This window comes from Calypte anna, chromosome 9 (assembly GCF_003957555.1).
Source record: "Calypte anna isolate BGI_N300 chromosome 9, bCalAnn1_v1.p, whole genome shotgun sequence".
In the NCBI taxonomy this organism is placed as follows: Eukaryota; Metazoa; Chordata; class Aves; order Apodiformes; family Trochilidae; genus Calypte; species Calypte anna.
Genome location: NC_044255.1, coordinates 21,905,761 through 21,923,247, shown reverse-complemented (window position 1 = coordinate 21,923,247; position 17,487 = coordinate 21,905,761). Strand labels below are relative to the sequence as shown.

General features: G+C 37.2%; 1 protein-coding gene across 4 annotated transcripts in view; it reads left to right on the top strand.

The window, feature by feature from the left end:
• LOC103531449 (neuroserpin) overlaps positions 1–17,159 on the top strand; it is a 46,238-nt gene extending 29,079 nt beyond the window's left edge. For 3 of the 4 annotated variants that reach the window (XM_030456120.1, XM_030456123.1, XM_030456121.1), the window contains exons 5-9: positions 430–634; positions 6,835–6,932; positions 12,198–12,284; positions 13,527–13,616; positions 14,407–14,705. In XM_030456120.1, the coding sequence (XP_030311980.1) occupies positions 430–634; positions 6,835–6,932; positions 12,198–12,284; positions 13,527–13,616; positions 14,407–14,483 (557 nt within the window). In that variant the 3' untranslated portion in view covers positions 14,484–14,705. Of the gene's footprint in view, positions 1–429; positions 635–6,834; positions 6,933–12,197; positions 12,285–13,526; positions 13,617–14,406 lie in introns of all 4 variants that reach the window. The other variant, XM_030456119.1, reaches the window with a different exon arrangement.
• Positions 17,160–17,487: the final 328 nt, after the last annotated feature.

Genomic DNA, 17,487 nt, shown 5'->3' with positions numbered 1-17,487 from the left:
GGTCATTACTGTTTTAATATCCTTAGGTAAAGCAGGGCTGTTTTGAACAGCACAACTCATGATGTTTTTATCTTGAGCTTAAACTGCAAGTGGATTCTACATTTGAGCATTGGCAGTATTTCACTCAATATTATCACTAACAATTTGTCTCTCCTGAATTAAAAAAACAAAACAAAAACCCTCTGCTGATTTCCATGATGGTTTTGGCAGCCTTAACTTTTAGACCTCTCTCTCTGTTTAACCAGTGGAAGAATATAAGTTAGGTAGTAGGTTCAGATCTGTGATTATTTACAAACTGTGTGACTGTCTAACCTTGTCATCTTGTAAAAAAGCAGATATAAGATTCAAATCCTGTGATGAAGAAGCCACTATCAATTTTATACAGAAGAAAAGGCTCATTAATACCTTTTTTGTTGTTTTCTTTTTTAGGAGAGTTCAGTGATGGCTCCAATGAAGCAGGTGGCATCTATCAAGTTCTGGAAATCCCATATGAGGGGGATGAGATGAGTATGATGATTGTCCTGTCCAGACAGGAAGTTCCTCTGGTCACATTGGAACCACTGCTCAAAGCCTCCTTGATTAATGAGTGGGCTAATTCTGTAAAGAAGCAAAAAGTGGAAGTGTACTTACCAAGGTGAGAATTTGCTCCCATGTCAGTAGGAGGTGAAAGATGGTCTTCAAATTGATTGGAGTATATTGATCATCCTGATCAAGTCTGCAGTTACAGAGCACCCACATGAAGGTTGCTTTGACAGGAAAGCCCAGGGGGTGTGCAGTGCAGGATGAGGGTTATTTAGGGAAGAAATGAGCACTGTATTTGCAGAATTTCACCATCAGGAATATATCCACTCTGAATGATGTTCAGAGTATTGCAGAATTCATTATGACTAAGTTGCATTTAGGCAGGAGCCATAGAAATACTGCAAGTCTGAAATAACAGAAGATAAAATGTCTCATTTAGGTCCTAATTAGATCTCTTTGTGCTGCTGATTTTAAAGGATGTGATGGTGTGTGTCTAGGTAGGTACAAATATTTGAGAGTTGAGAGGTAATTCCAGTCAATTTGTCTTTTTTCTTAGTTGTAATTGCTGGTTTCTTTTAGAGGAGCAATAGAATAACAAGATGTTACTACCAGAAGGGATGAAAGGATTCTCGTGTCATTTGTAGACATAAGTTGTGTGTGCTCAGTCATCTTTGCTCACATGTACCACTTAGTTATCTTCCCTAGAATTCTTTTTCATCTACTTTAAAATATATTTCATGCTTACCCTACACTTGACTTTAGTAACAGAGTTGTTTACTGCTAAATGTCATTAATAATGTATAGTTGGATCATGATGTCCTTCAAGTGACCCATAATGATTTCATTAAGGTGTTCATAGAACAACCTGCCACAAGGTTGATGTGGATCACTTCTACTTCACTTTGTGACACTTCTAGGAGGTATAAGGCAGCAGAAAATATATACTACAGTGAATCCTTTTAATCATTTTAAATAGTTCCTTGTTTTTAGATGACTTGGAGTTTTCAGTTTATTTCAAATGGTAAGAGCAGAGCAAGAATCTCTGCAGAAATCTCTGCTTCCTTTCCAAGCAGGCTGCTTTCAACAAGCTAACTGAGCTGAGCACCCTAAAACAAGGCTAGTCAGGATGAATCAGGCTGAGATGGAATGTTGCTGTCAGCATGCCCTGATTCTAACTTGAGATGGAGTTGCACTTCTCTGTAAAGCTGAGAGTCAGAGTGGTGGGGGAACAGCAGCATTTTGGGGCTGTTTTTCTCTGTCCCATAGTAAGAGTTCCTTTTCTTAAGTAGGATTTCCTTTGAAGAATCAGGGAGAGCAGCAGAGAGCTGCATTGCAGGTTTTACACAAACTCAACCTACTGTACACTTTCCCTATTTGTTTGTTTGTTTTTCTCCTGGAGCTCCAGCTCCCAGAAGTTTTAGTATTTAATAGTGCACTAAGATGCAAGGGAGGGATGTTTCTCCTAGGCTATTTCTCCTGTAGGCTTGGGCAAACCTTACCTAGATGTTGAGAAGCAAAATATGAGGATTCTTCCATCCCTTGAGCTTTTCTTTTATAACTAGAGCATTTCACAGCCTGTGCATCAGGTGATAAAGCTGCATTATCTTCTCTCAAAGAATTTCTGGAGTGCCATATCCATAACAGAGGTCTCTCCTTATTGAGTACATAGGGAATCAGAAAACTATCTTGAAATTCAAGCAGCTTAGGTATCTAAATACATGAGTGTCATGGAAAACATATTACATATTCTCTGTAGTCATAGACATGAATTGGAGGCTTAGGTTTTGTGTGGTTATGAAATGGTTTGATTTATTCCATCCTTGGGGTAGTCCTCATGCCTGTTGCTCTTATCTAAGAACCTCAAAGAACCTGGTAAACATTTGTGAATTAAGGCTATGCAAAGGCCAAACAGGTACAAGCAGGTGCTGATTACAGTCAGTATTTTCAGATTATAAAAGATAATGATCATGATCTTGAAATTACATACAGTAACACTGCAGTTTCCTTACAAAAATTCCACATATTAATTGCATGCTCCCCAGGTGCTGGGTTTCCATTAGGGATTCAGAGGTAATCTGCAGGATTTTATCAATGCTCTAAATAAACACTTCATAAATATTTCATGCTCTGACTCAGAAAGGCATGTTGGGGAATGTGGCTTGCAGGCCCTGTCCACTGAGAAATTGAAAGCAGTGGAATAAAATTAAAATTTTATATCCTGAAAGATGCTATCCAATTATAAAGTGAACATTTTTGAAACCTGCACATTTGTAATAGAACGTGAATGACTACCAAAAGCAGAGTTAATCACAAGTTTCCAATTTCTGTCTCCCTTATCTGTGTGCAAATGAAATTGTGTATTATTCCCCTTAATAGCAAAGGAGAGATTTGTACAGAACTGTTAAATTATACTCTCTCATTTTCATTTTCAACTTGTTGTTTGCAGCCTAGCCCAGACTAAAGTGATCAACATTTAATCCACTTTTTGCACAGGAGTGAAACAGACCATGAATCTAATTTACAAAGCTGTCTCTAACATAAATTATTTGAAGAGCCTGGAAGGAACCAGTGCCCAATAGTGCAACAGTCTGCAGATCTCTTAGGATTATTCCAGTATGTCTGGCTCTCTGCAATGGCCTTCTTGCTTTTTTTGTACATTTAAAATAACTTAAAAATGCCTTAGGTGGTGTCAAAGGTTCTTTTCTCATAAAAACAAAACAAAACAACACCACCAAAAAAAAACCCCAATCAAAAAAAACCATTTTCTCTCTTTTTTTAATATGCTTTCTTGAGTCCACTTTTCATGAGGAATAGGCCAGTGCTGATTGTTCTAGAGACACAGTTACAGATGCATAAAACTGTCACAGCCAACTTCTGCAGCCCAGATTTAGCCTTGACTAGAAAGATGTTGCCAGAGAAACAGCCATAACCAGCCTTGCTTCACCTCATCAGAGCAGCTGGATGGGGGTTTTAGTTTAGTTTTGCTGTTAGTGGTTGTTGGTTTTTTTTTCCCCTCATCTATTTTCAGGCTATTCAATCATGCAGTCTAATTCTAGCACCTCAGGACAACCTAACTGAAATTCCAGGCAAAATGTTGGAATTGATACCAGCTGGCAGCTTTGTATTGGAGGCTGCCTACGAGGCTAAAATACCAATTCAGATCCTGAGGACCTGCCCTCCGAGCAAGAAGACTGTTGATTTGAAGCAATGGAACCATTCCTGTCCTTGGTTTTTGTTCTGCAGAACGTAGTGTGTTAGAACCAATCTGAAAACCTGCAATTTCTTGCTCTTGTTCATTTAGAACTCAGAGTAATTGTTTAAATTGCAGCCTGTGGGATGAATCAGTCTCAGATGTAGTTCCTTTCTGTTGTCTAACTAGAATCTGTACCCTAAACCTTGATTCTGTGCATCCTGGGTGTCTGAGGACCTCATGAAAAATTCAGCATTTCAGAAGGGTTGTACAACATCAAGTTGAAGCCATCCTTTTTTGTTTTGTTTAGTTTGTCCTTAAACTCTGTAAAATAAGTGGCTTGATGTGCTCTTGAGTGGTCTGTCCACTACCTAAAGCTTCAGAAACAAAACTAAGGACAATGAATGCATCACTTTAATATAGTGCTTGTGTAAGTTTTAAATTTCATGAAAATACCATTAGTTTCTGCTACACTCTCCAGAGAACTGTTGGTTTCTCAGTCTAATTCTACTTCCTGAGCATCTCATTTTGTTCTTCGTTTCCATGGAAGTCAAGGGAAGTGCTTTTGCTCAACTATTTGGGTTTCATTTTATATGTGGGAAGTAGAGAGACTACAAATAAATACTATAACAAATACTGAGCTAACTCACATCTCCACTTCTTGACTTTGTCTAACAGCTGATAGGCAGAGCCATCACCCCTTCAGTTGGAAAAAATGGTGATTTGCAATTTATTTTTTTTTTGTGACCTCAAATTTTGGTTTCATGCAGATTTTTCTTGCTGGTGTCCTATGTTGAGACTTCACTAAATTGACATTGCTACTTAATAGCTAAATTATCTCCAACTTGACACTAATTATAATAGCCATACTATTAATACTAATTGTTGTGAAGTAATATTAAAAAAAGAGAAATGCACCACTGAAAATGTTATGAAATGCATTTTGGCATGAATTTGCCTGGTAGGGTAGGCACAGTTGGATGTGTATGTCAAAATGTTATAGTTTTAATACAGAAGGAAATAATTCTGCATTTATCCAGTGTGCAGAACCTCTCAACTGAATGTACAGAGTGTAAAACAAGTTTTGGAGCCTGTAAGGCATTGGGAAATGGAATGAATTAACAATTTTCAGGTTTGTGTCTCAGCTTAAAGCTAAAATTATGCAGAAAGCCTTTGAGTTAGTCTGTAGTTTTTGAGCAATATGGGTGTCCACAGCTTAGTAAAAGGAAAGTAAGAGATGTTTTTTCTTGAAGAGGAAAACTTAACAGGACACATGTCCTATTTTCAAGTGCTGCTACACTGACTGATGCAGAATATGCCAGAACACGAAGCTTCCTCCAGTACATAAATCTTTTATCTTTGGTCTCTTCTGGTTCTTTTGAGAACTGCCAATGCAGTGAAATCCCAAGAATCAGTTTGGTCTTTTAATTCCAGGCGTATCCTGGAATTCATCAGGACTTGTGGTGCCTCCAGTGATGTATTGATCCTGAAATATGTCCAGGGCTTATTTTAACTTGCAGAAAATTCTTCTCTGGGTAATGACTAATACCTGCTCCATCATTGATTTTTGGCTTCTAATGGCATTTCTATGTTCATTATGAATGTAAATTGTGTATTGAATTTTTTCTCATTCTGTGTCAATGTTGTAAATGAGAAAGATCCACTTGACTCTTAAGTAGTTGTCTTTTGATACCAGATTCTTTTTCAATCTGCCAAGGCTTGTATAGGCTGAGGTATTGTACTTCTCAGCTCTTCATCAGCTGTTCTCAGAGTTCTGGCCTATACTTTCTTCTGAAAAGGACATGTTCCTCCATGTAGTCTAAAACCTTTAGTTCTGGAAAAGAATTATTATAAGCAGTAACCCAGAAGAATGTTTTATTTCTGGTTCTAGCAGAGGGAAGATCCTTAGGGACTCCACTGTAACTGCAGAATTCTTTCTGACTGAATGGCTTGCTGGAGAAACTAACAACAATTGAGCAGTTATAACCAGTCATAGCATAATGGAATTCACTAATATTTTGCTTTGTCATCTTAGAGAACACATAACTCACCCATAAAGTGTATAATAGTCTCTTTTGTTTTCTCTAGACTTCTGGTATTTTATGGTTTTAGTTGTTATTATTCTGGGGAAGTGGTGGATTCCCCCACTTTGGAAAGTTTGAAGTCTCAGCTCAACAGGATGCTGAGACATCTCATATAAACAATCATATTAGAAGGGTTGGACCAGAGGATCCTTGAGGTGCCTTCCAACCTGACATTCTATGATTCTGACACATTTTTTTGTCTCCCTAACTGTCCAGTCTCTTTCTGGCCATGCATGAAGGACTGGATGGTTGTTGTTGGGGTTCTTTTTTGTGTTACTGACACAAGGCACAACTTCTCTAATGTATGAAAAGAACTCTTTGTAAATGGAACAAACTTTTGCCCAAAACCTTGCCCTCAGGATTAATCTCAATTTGTCCTTCCAGCATAGCCTAGAACATGACTTTGGAAGCTAAACCTGAAAGCCTTCCAGGTTCTACTCACATGTGCATTTGTGCAAACAACTATTTGTTTCCTCTGTTCTTTACTCACAATTAAAACCCAATTAAAAACTTGTCACTGCAGTAATTAGAAGCTGAGATAGAAATGCTTTATATCCATGTTCATGGTTTCTGGTCTTTTCTTAAAGTGTATAAATAAAAATGGATTATTTTTCTTACTTTCCTGCAACTTCTTTGTCAGCAGCTCTTGGTGAAGTTTGTGCTCTGCTTGGCCTTATCTAATATTCTATTCTAGGATGTATACAAATAAGTTTGGTTTCTATAATCTTTTGTGTTTAAAAAATAAGCATTTACATTAGCTACTGCCTCATTGTGCACTGTGGCTTTATGGTGAGGGACTGTACATTCCATTAGCATCTTTTTGATTGCTTCTGCATTAGAAAAAGAAAATCTACTCGTGAAAGTAATTTGTTCATGAGGATTTTTCCTGTTGTGCTAATGCTGGTTTTACCTTTTTTTCCATTACTTTAGGTTATTTACCTCAGTGTTTCAATTGGCATTACCTAGAAATGTTAACCTAATAACAGTAAACACTGCTTACATTCTGGGCTTATTCTAATGTTCTGCTGTGTTCTTCAGGTTTACAGTGGAGCAGGAAATCGATCTGAAAGATGTCTGGAGAGGTCTTGGAATTACAGAGCTGTTCAGCAGCAGTGCTGACCTCACTGCCATGTCTGGTAAGAGTTTCATGTGTTGCCTTTCAGGGTCCATGAGGAAGTACTAAAATCCCCTAAAGAGAACCAACAAGCTCTTAGAAGTGCTGTATGGCAAGAAAACCACAGAACTGCTAGCAGATTTTTGATCATCTGGGATTTTTGCATAATGTGAGAGCATACTCACTGAAGGAGCAGTTGGGGCAGGGGGAAAATCCATCAGGGGCGTTTGTGTGTTTACTCCAAGGAATACTCTGTGAGAGACAGACAGACTTTAGAGCAAATGGGATTCACCCACTAAGGGAGATGTCAGATTTTCTCTCCAGAGGCAATTTGTTCACAGCAGTAACTGGTGTACAATTTAGTCCTCTTGCCTAATACCTGCAGCTCAGGAAAGAAAGTCCTGAGATGAAAGCAATTTAGTCACATAAGCTGCTGGCCCTATTTTAATGTGTTGTCAACACTTTATTTTCATGAAGTAGAAACATCAAATAATTTTAGAAATGTAGGTGCAAATGAGATATTTATACTCTTAATACCTCCTAAAAGGTGTTGAAATGGTAGTTGAGTCATCTTTGCCTGAGAAGTTGTTTCATTTTTGCATAACAAAAGGAGGCAGAGAAGCAGTGTATTTAGTATGGTCTGAATTTTGGCAAACCCCCTTGTTCTCTATCTAGAATCGAGTGCCAGGGTGAGATTTAGGTCAGTGTTCTTGAAACTGATGCTTATATACCACTCTCTTTGTTTCTGCTCAATGGGTTGCTGCCTAATCATGCAGATAGATCCTTGGCGGATGGGAAATAACTGCTCCTAATTGTCTGTCTCTGAAAGCAATCAGACTTTGTGGGGCTTACTCAGAATTAATGGTAATGAACACAAATCTTCCTCGAAAAATCACAGCAGAATAGTTTGGGGTATTAATATCCTGTTGACTTTCTCCAAGTTTGAAGTGTTGTTTACATGTATCATATTATTCCACTGTTTTGCTGCTTTTGCTTTACAGTGAAATTGTAGTTAATGCCAGAGTTAGCTAATGTGAAAAGAATTTGAATACAAGAAAAATCTTTCTTTTAAAAAAAGTACCTTTTTTTTTTTTTTTTTTGGATGAACAGCTTCAAGTGACAAGACAAGTAAGCTTTCCCATAACTTCTGCTATGTAGATAGAAAAGTATTTATGTGAGGAAAAGCACTTGGGAGAAAATGGAAAATACACAGAAGAGATTGAACCACAAAGACAGTGCTTGGCTCTTCATTTCATGTAAAATTCATCCAAATACATTGGGAAGTAATTCTGTAGTGGAGAGGTTAGCAGAAAGATTGGAACTCGCTTGTGTTTTAATCCATGTGACTAATTACTTGTTTCAAGTTTATTTTTGGCAAATGTACTGTACAAAATGAAAATGCCATGTTCTGCAAAACTGAATTAACTCCTCTGCCACTGAAAGACTGACTTGTTTATTAAGTATTGTAGAGCAGTCTATAGCAAGAACCCATGGCTAACTGCAAGATTTTTAACTTAAAAAGGCATATGTCACTTGGTGCTGGAAAGGTCATTTATAAATGAAGAAGAAGAAAATGGTTTTGAAGTAATGTATTTAATGAAAACCCTGCTGTTGATGCTATGGAGAGGAAATTTTAAGTAATTAAAGTACAGAATGTGTTTCCTATTTCTAATTTTCAGAATGCACAATGGGGAGGGAGGAGGAAGTGGGGGGAATTGTGAAGAAAAATGTGGAAAACTTGCTTTTGCAAATACCTGAATAGTATGTCAGGTAACAGGAAAGCTGAGGCCAGAATTTTACATGCATCATAGTGCCAACCATTTTTTAAAGATTTGGCACTACATAATATCTTAAATGCAGTATTTGAACAAAATGTTTGTCTGGACACTTTTTATTTGGCAAGATACAAATCATAAAAAATCCTGTTGTGTTTAAAAATACTCTCCTCCCCCTCTCCTGTTGCTTTTGCCTTTGGATTATTGTCAAGGAAAGCCTTCTGCAATTTCAACAACAGCCTTAATCCTGTAATCAAATCCAGGCACAGATTGCTGAGTTCAGTGAAAGTCTGTGGCTTTAGTGAATATAAATCAAATTGCAGGATTACAGATTTATTTTCCAATATTTAGAAATTTTTGCATTTTTGCACTCAATCTGAAAAATGAAGTTAGATGAATCATCTTTTCCTTTCTCCAAAGTATGGGTTGTGAGCAACCAAAGAGAAAGTATTAATCCAGCTGCACATTTTAAATGTTTTGCTATTGCAGAAATTAAGTTGTTCAGTTAACACAGATAAGTAGGAGAACATGGCTATTTAGCTGTCTAGTTGCATGTATCCTGACTCCCAGCAAAAGACTGGAAGGTTTCACTTTCATCTCTGATTCCATCAGGTGTTCAAAATAATCTTGAAAGAACTGGTATTTCAGATTTTATAATTTACACTATTTGAGTATTTAAAGGCTACCTAGGGCTTACTCTTGAACTAATTACTCTAGTAAAATTCCCCTTTCCTTTCCATTTAGTGTAATACAGTTTTAAATGGCCTTAAATGGCAACTGCTTTTACCCTCAAGGTGACCTGCATTTCCTTAAACAGCCAAGGAACCTTCATGGCTTAATTTCACAATATAAAGTAGCTAGAAGAGCACCAAGCCAATAAATAGTTCTTTCAAAGTCTTGACTGAGGTAGGTACAATTTTTCTGACACACCCTAAACTAGAGAAGTCAGTAAACCTGCATGGTTTTGTTGTTTTATTTAAAAAAAAAAAGAGATTTGCACAGCAACCAGTTGGCAGCAACGAGTAGGAGTTTGCAGGCATATGGAGCATAATGACAAATGAAATGTGATGCTAACAGAGTCATGCACATTAGGAGGAAGTCACAGATTACTCCCACACATCAATGGATATCTAGGCTAGGGTCCTGCAGAAGGCTTGAACTTTGGTACCAAATCTCCATGAAACTTTTCTGAAATGTTAACAATCCAGTCATGTTGGTTGCTATGAAAATTCAGAGCAGCTACTTGAGTAAAATAACTTGATAGTAGATCCTCAGGTAAGCTCCACCTTATTCTCAGCCAAAGGAAAGATGTATAATAATAATGACAGGATGTGTATGATATTCAAGTATTGCAGTCAGTGATTTGACAATCATAAAACAGAGCAAAGAGAAGAATGCTTGAACACCAGGTGACAATATTATGCTTCCATATGAAAACAGAGTCATTCACTTCAGAGAGAGATGAATGAGAGAGATGTGGTAGTGGCAATATAAAGAAAATTCTGAGCCTAAAGAAAGTAACGTGGGATTTGGAATTGCTCTTTTTTCCACCCAAGAACAAAGGTATCCAAGGAAGTTAAAGGCAACAAATTTGAAAGCAAATACAAAGCATTTCTCTTACAGAAAACAACACAGAGCTCTTTGCTGGGTATTGCTTGAGGCCATTAGTTTGGTAGGATTAAAAAAAAAAGTTTCAGAGCAATCAAAGCTATCTCTACTGCATTGATTAAAGGCATTCTGTGTATTCTTTGGATTAGAAACTCTAGTATAAAGCACATGCTGAGGGAGAGGATCTTATTCTATTGAAATTTATGCTGTAGTTTTCATCTGTAAGGCTGCTTGTGTCTTGTTCTGAAGCAACAATAATGCTATAGCTGGAGCAGTGTCCCAGACTAGCTGGACACACTGGTCTCATCTGCAGTGGCACTTGTTGTGTTCCTGTCAATTTAAAGAGAACCAAAAATAGCTTGTTAATACCCAGGTCCTGAATACATTTCAATTAGGCCTAATATTATACCTGATGGTGAATATTAGCCATGTTAATGCTGTCTGCATTAGGCTCTGTGAGCTCAGTGGATGGGCACCAGTTTTCTAGGGTGTTCTGATCAGGGTTTTGATCAGAAATATACCTCACAATACCATAAGCACCACCATACTATGCAAAATAAAGCAGTCAGGATGAAAATATGGAATATTGCTGTATTGAAGGTTGAAGGGCAAGGGAGCAGGCTTAAAGGCTTTTTTTTTTAAAGTTACTTAATTATGTGATTAGGCTAAGTTGCTGTTAAACATGAAAATGTATTTGGGTTTGAGATTAGGAGCTCCAAATCATTTTTTCTATGAGGGCTGGAGAGTTATTGATTGCTTCTGCTGTGTGTTGAATAGCTCAAATGCTCAATACAGCTTTGAAATGAACTCTAGCTAAAATACAGCTGCCTGGAAGGTTGAATTCACAGAGCTGACCAATAAACTTACCAAGAATCTTGTTAACTGACATGTTTAGAAAGGCAGCATAAGACTAATGTGAGACATGTACAACAGGAATTCCTCATGTCTCTTATCTTTTGTCTTGGGTATTTAGACTCCATTATCACCTAGGCAAATGTTTTTTTGCTCTGAAACATTTTCTTTAGGGGGGGGTAAAAATGTAGATTAAGAGTCCCAAACTTTCCCTTCTTATTCAGCCTTCAGCTGGGGTTTTTCTGTTGAACATTTTGGGAGGGATCAGAAGTGCAGAATGGTGCAGCTGTCTCACTGGGGTGGTTAGATTAGATTTTTATGGTTGTGAATCCCCCTGTTGAGAAAGCTTTTATTCTTTTCTTAGCTGCCAGTTGTGCTCTGTCATTACTGTGGATTTTATGCAGGTACAATAAATGTATATCTAATCCTTGTTATGTCTTAATGATGAAACTTAGTCAAACACATTAAATGGGTTTATGTGTCTTGCTTCCTTCAAGGTGCTGACTGTTTCAGTAGCTCTGATCATTTGGCCACTGAAGAAAAGTAATGAAACATTCTCTGACTTAAAAAAACAACCAAGACTGAATGAACTTTCAGCCCTGTGTTTTCCACAGCAGAAATATTTATCTTCAGCTTCTTTTAAATATAATGACAAAAAGAAAATACCTAGTGTTGCTGGAAGAAGTCTTTATTGCACCTAGTGCAGAAATAAAAGTCTTAAGTACTTGCTATAAAATATCACAGTCCTTTTTCCCAACAGTTGCATTTAAAATCCTGTGTTCAAGGATTGTCTTTCACTCTGTCTGGTATTCTGGTGCTCTAGGCAGTGCCAAGATATTTTATTATACATCATGTAGGAGAGCACTACAAGTTTAAGTGAGGTAACTGGTGCTATTAAAAGGATTGGCAAGAAGATATTTTAATGCAACTCCTATGCACAAAGCTCTTCTTCCCTACTTGTTATAGAAGGGGGATAGAAGTGCTGGGATTTCTTTTAAATACTTGAATCTTACTGTTCAACCACTTGAAATGTATTTCCTTTTCTTCTCCAGATAACAAAGAACTTTACCTTGCAAAAGCATTTCATAAGGCACTTCTAGAAGTTAATGAGGAAGGATCAGAAGCTGCTGCTGCCTCAGGTACCTGACTGAAAAGCAGAACCAAATCAAATGTCTGGTTATTCTCTGCTAATTAATCTTTTTTTAGCTGACTTGCTGTACAGCCAGGAAAGCTAAATAAGCACCTAGCATGAAACCACAGCATAGCAAGTATATACTGCTTTTCAGAAGAGAATTCTGGAAATGAAAATGTTAGCATTTTTTTGACATGGTGTTTCACAAAGAATTTTGAGCATCCTGTGGAAAAACTCTTCATTATTTTGCTTGTGATTGTCAGGAGGGTACAGACTGCAGTTTATTTTTCTTTTTATGGAGCTCACATGTTCATAATTTCTAATTTGCTCTTTGAAATGGTTAAAAGCATTTGATCCAGAGTACCTAGAAGAAGCTGAGAGTGTGGCAATTGCATTTTAATAAGTTCATATACAGAGGTGCAAGATGAGTAGTGCTAAATGCAAAAGCATAGTTGACCCCTATTAATTCTAGGAAGCCAGATGGTTGCTTTCATTGGCTATTATTTGTTTTTCCTGAAAATAATTTATAGTAGTTGACAATATGCATCATTAAGTGATTTCTAATTGCCTGTAATTGTACCACTCTTCCAGAAGAGGAGGAATGACTTCCCTAGTCAGGAATCTCAGTAGCAGGTTTGGATTGTGACAGTAATATGAACAGAGATTAGTGGCAGGATGAGTCCTTATTAACAGTCCAGTGAAAATGTAAAAGTCAGTGCAACACTGGGAAATAATAATCATGTCCTGGAGAAATCCCTGCATCTCAAATCAAAATAATAAACACCAAATTTTGCCTGATTCCCAGCTGATTTTCCTTTCAGCCTCTGCATTATTTAAACACACATCCTAAAGGCTGCAAATACCCCATTTAGGAGTTGCATATTCCACAGTTATTAAGGTTTACCTTATACCTTTAACTGCAGGCTTGGAGCTATTTAAAACACGTCATCTGTTTTCTTTCTACAAGTGAGCAGGTGTCATACCTTCTCTTAAGGATTCTGGATCTTACAAGTTACAAGCTTCTCCCTCAGCCTAGGAAATTGAGCCACTCTTCCTTATTAATCATCCTTAAAACATAAATAGCTGTGCAACTCCTCTCTAGGTCACTTTCATTTTCTGTTAGATTTTTCATGCCATTTCTTGGTGGCAGTGCTGACAGAGAAGGACTTCAGTGTCTGCTCAGGAGCTTGTGAAGAGCAGGAGAATGTGCAGTGATATTTAACAGGTTTCTCATGTTTTCTTCCTTCAGGAATGATTGCTATTAGCAGAATGGCTGTGCTGTATCCCCAAGTTATAGTTGATCATCCCTTTTTCTTTTTGGTCAGAAACAGAAGGACAGGTGAGATACTTGAAGACTCTTCCACATTTTCCACATTGCACGTTAAGTAAACAAAAGAAAATTACATGTTTTCATAATGCACTAGCCTTGGATTGTGAATTTTCCTTAATTTGTCTTAAAATACTTAATACTGAAAGAATGACCTTTTCTGTGTCCCTTTAATGTTTCTCCAGGACACCAAAGTCTGACATAATCCTGAAAAATATTCACAGTTTAATTAATCATCATGTGATTTAAAACCCTGGGGAAGAAAAATTCACCCTTTTTCTTCAGATAAGTGTAACTGCCCTGAATACCCATAATCATTGTATTCCATAAGAGCTTGGCAGTTGTAAGACCAGTGAAGTATGTTCCCACTATCAAATGATTTGCCTAATGGACAGGTATTACAGCTGTGAATAATTCTGCTGTGCTCTGAAGTGTTCTGTGGCAGGCTGAGAACAGCACTTATTAGCAAAGTGAGCAATGATTAAATAATTCCTTAGTTTCATATTTGTAATTTGTCCTAATGATATGGGTTTGACTGGGTGACAAAACTATACACCCACAGATCATATTGTTCTGTGTGTTGCCATATCTTCCAGAAAATTCTGGTAGATTCAGTTGGAGTTTTTTCTGTAGCTGGGATCCTTAATGTAGGTGTCAATGCTTATTGAACCATTTAGGCATGGTTTTCCATAACACTTCTGCACTGCATGCTCTAGAACTTACATTTGTCCTCTATAACCTCATCTTTTCCCTTGGTTCTGACATTCCTCCTTGACTTTCTCCCTTCCCACTTGTTCTCCAGGTACTGTGTTATTCATGGGAAGAGTAATGCACCCTGAAGCAATGAATGCAAGTGGCCATGACTTTGAAGAGCTTTAACTCCCATCAGCTACCAAAAAGAGAAGATAAGCACATAAAGTTTGAAGTTAATATATTTAAGGTTTGCTGTGTTTTCCCCCCAAGATATTGTTTAAAATGCTTTCAGGTCTAATTGTGTGCAAGTCAGTTTCCAGAGGAAAGCTTACAGTATTAAAGTAATGGTTCTGTTTCTGTCATTGTGATTGCTGTGTCCTCAAAATAAAATTGTGTACATGTCAACAACTGTTTCTGTGCATTGTAAAGCAAAAAAACCTTGCAAATCCATTATTTGTAATATTTTTTTACAGTCCAGAGACTGACTTGATCAATGAGACAGGAACAGAATGTGTGCAGCTCTGAATAATGCAAATGGCAAACCTTGATGATGATTTATGGAGTTGAGGAACTGCAGCTGAAAATTGTCATCTCTTCTTGTTCCTGTAGAAGTAGTAAACAGGCTGTGATGTGCTGTCTCATCAATGTTAATGGGACAAATTAAGCCTGGTGGGTTTTATTCTCTTAAGAAAAATGTGGTAGACTTTGTGTGAACTCTCCCACATGTGAATCTAAAATACTGCTTTTTTTTGAATGCTTCTGCATGCAACTCTGCAATTCACCTTCCATAGCTGGTGATGCCAATAAAATTTGATAGCATGAATATTTGAGACTACTCAGTGTAGAAATTGCTATGTATGTGACTGAAGTAAAATAGTTTAATAGTCATGTCATTAGTATGCACATTTTTCTCCCTCCAAGTAATTTACTTCACTCACTTCAGGGATCTAGAATGATCTTTTACAAAGTAAAAAACAAAACAAAAAAAAAAGCAAACAAAACCCACCTTGATTTTTAGTGTCTTGCAAATATTCTATTCATAAATAAATGTTTAAAGGAACAATATAATCCTTTTTATTCCCTAACTTTTTACTGACAGAGGAGAATGACACATACCACAAGTAAATAATAGCAGGGGAATTAGTTGCTGTTTCTGTTTGCAAGAGAAGAATTACCTGTTCTCACCAGAGAGGTGTATAATTATTTCATCCCTCATTGTGCAAAGTATAAAAAGAACTGAAGTTATTAAAAAGGTAAGAGAGAATAGGGGAAAAGAAGGGAGGAGCTCCTTTGAAACTTAGCATGAATACAAAACTTTGGCTATTACATTGGTTTCTTCTAGTCAATAGGAGTTCATCTTTTGATTTCTATGGGAATAAATGTGTTTTGGCTGAGTTTTAGTTATAGGCTTCTCTGGCACTTCAGAATAGCTTAGATATTGCTCACAAAGTTATTCATGCAAAGAGAACTTCTGAAATTTGACACATTGTTCACTCTTTTTTTTTTTTTTTTTTTTATGCTGCCAGTGCAAATCATGCAGGGCACACTGCAAAGTGATGGATGTTCTCTGTGGAGGTTGGTTGTGCTCCCTCAGAGAACACATTTTTAGCCCTGCCTCCTTGAATTGTTGAGTTCTGTTGCACAGAAGAGAAAGGGAGCAACTCAGTGTGTTGCTGTTGCTTATTTACCCTTAGTAAATCAGGAAATAGTCTGGACTGGGTGAGACAGTTTTTATATTCAAATTTAGACCAAAATTGTTATTAATTCTCTGTAGCCAAAAAAATTATGCTTTTTTGAAAAAAAGGGAGTGCCTCTGAGAAGGAGCCAGGGGCTAATTTTACCAAGAATCCAGACTTTGTCACATTGCAGATGAAATCAGCTCCTTTGACACGGAGTTAGGCAAGGGCTGGTTCTTCATCTTTAAATGATTCTGGGAATGTCACCTACTGTCTTTAGCAGTGACCCATATGCTAAGGATCTCTTGTGGTTTTAACTGTAGAGGAGCCTGATTTTTAGCTATTACTTTTTTTTTCCAGGCTATTTTTGAGGTGTTGGCTGTGGGAAGATGTGCAAAGCAGATGACAGCCCTCAATCATGTTCATTTTCGGTCCATCAGAAGTTCCTCCTGACCAATTTTGTGTTTCCTTTGCATCATTTCTTTGCAGCACAGATGTTTTATTACCAAGGGGAGGACTGAACATAGATTTGAACTAAAGCTATGGAATTCTGGAAGGACAGCTGCCAGTCAGAAGTATTTATAGAGGATATCAGGCAAGTGCACAGACTTCCCCAGCATAGGTACTAAGTGGAATGATGCAGAAACACATTTCAGATCTGATTCTGAGAATGGCCTCAATGGGCTTAAAGGTAAACCAGCAGAAACAGAAGTGCAAACACTAGTTATTCACTTCATATTCTCCCAATCTTTACAGATGCAAAATAGTTGTTTCTTGAAAATTGAAAATCACCTCGTTTTCAACAACATGAATTTGATTTGTTACCCAGTGATGCCCAGATGTTCATTTCAGACCATGAGAACAGCTCTCAATACTGTTTTTCAGTAGTGATGATATTTTAAGCATTGTTACCAGTTTACTGAGGTATACGAATACTATTCCATTGTGGGTTTTTTAATCTAGATTTTGTATAATGTTCTCTTCAAAGATGCTATTGCTTTTTTCAATACAAAACCAGGAAAAATAATTTTGTCTTTGTTTGGGGTTTTGGTTTTGGTTTTTTTTTTTGGTAAGGGGAATTTGTCAATAGTGGCTCGTATGTGAGTTTAGGTGTACAGTCTCAAAAAAAAATTAAAACTGTATTTTATGTTGAAGGCTATATCAAAAAATAAATTACTGAAATGTCTATAGTTGTGGTGTGTGACCTGTGATGTGACAGTATTTGCTGGGATCCTTTTGTTCTGCAGGTGGAGTTGAAGCATGAGATGCAGTTTCCTAATGCTGTCAGCTTCTGTATTTCTTGCATACATCTGATGGAGTCCAGGGGGAAATGCTTTTCAGAGCTGTAATTCAAAACAGTATTTTCCATACAAATCCTGCTACCACTGGAGACTTTATTTAAGTAAGAATATCAGACATTTACATGAACATGAGCACCAGTTTATTTTTCCAGGTTAGAACTTGTTTGAATTAGAGTGGTTTTGTTGCTTTTTCAAGCACTGATGTCCATTAGC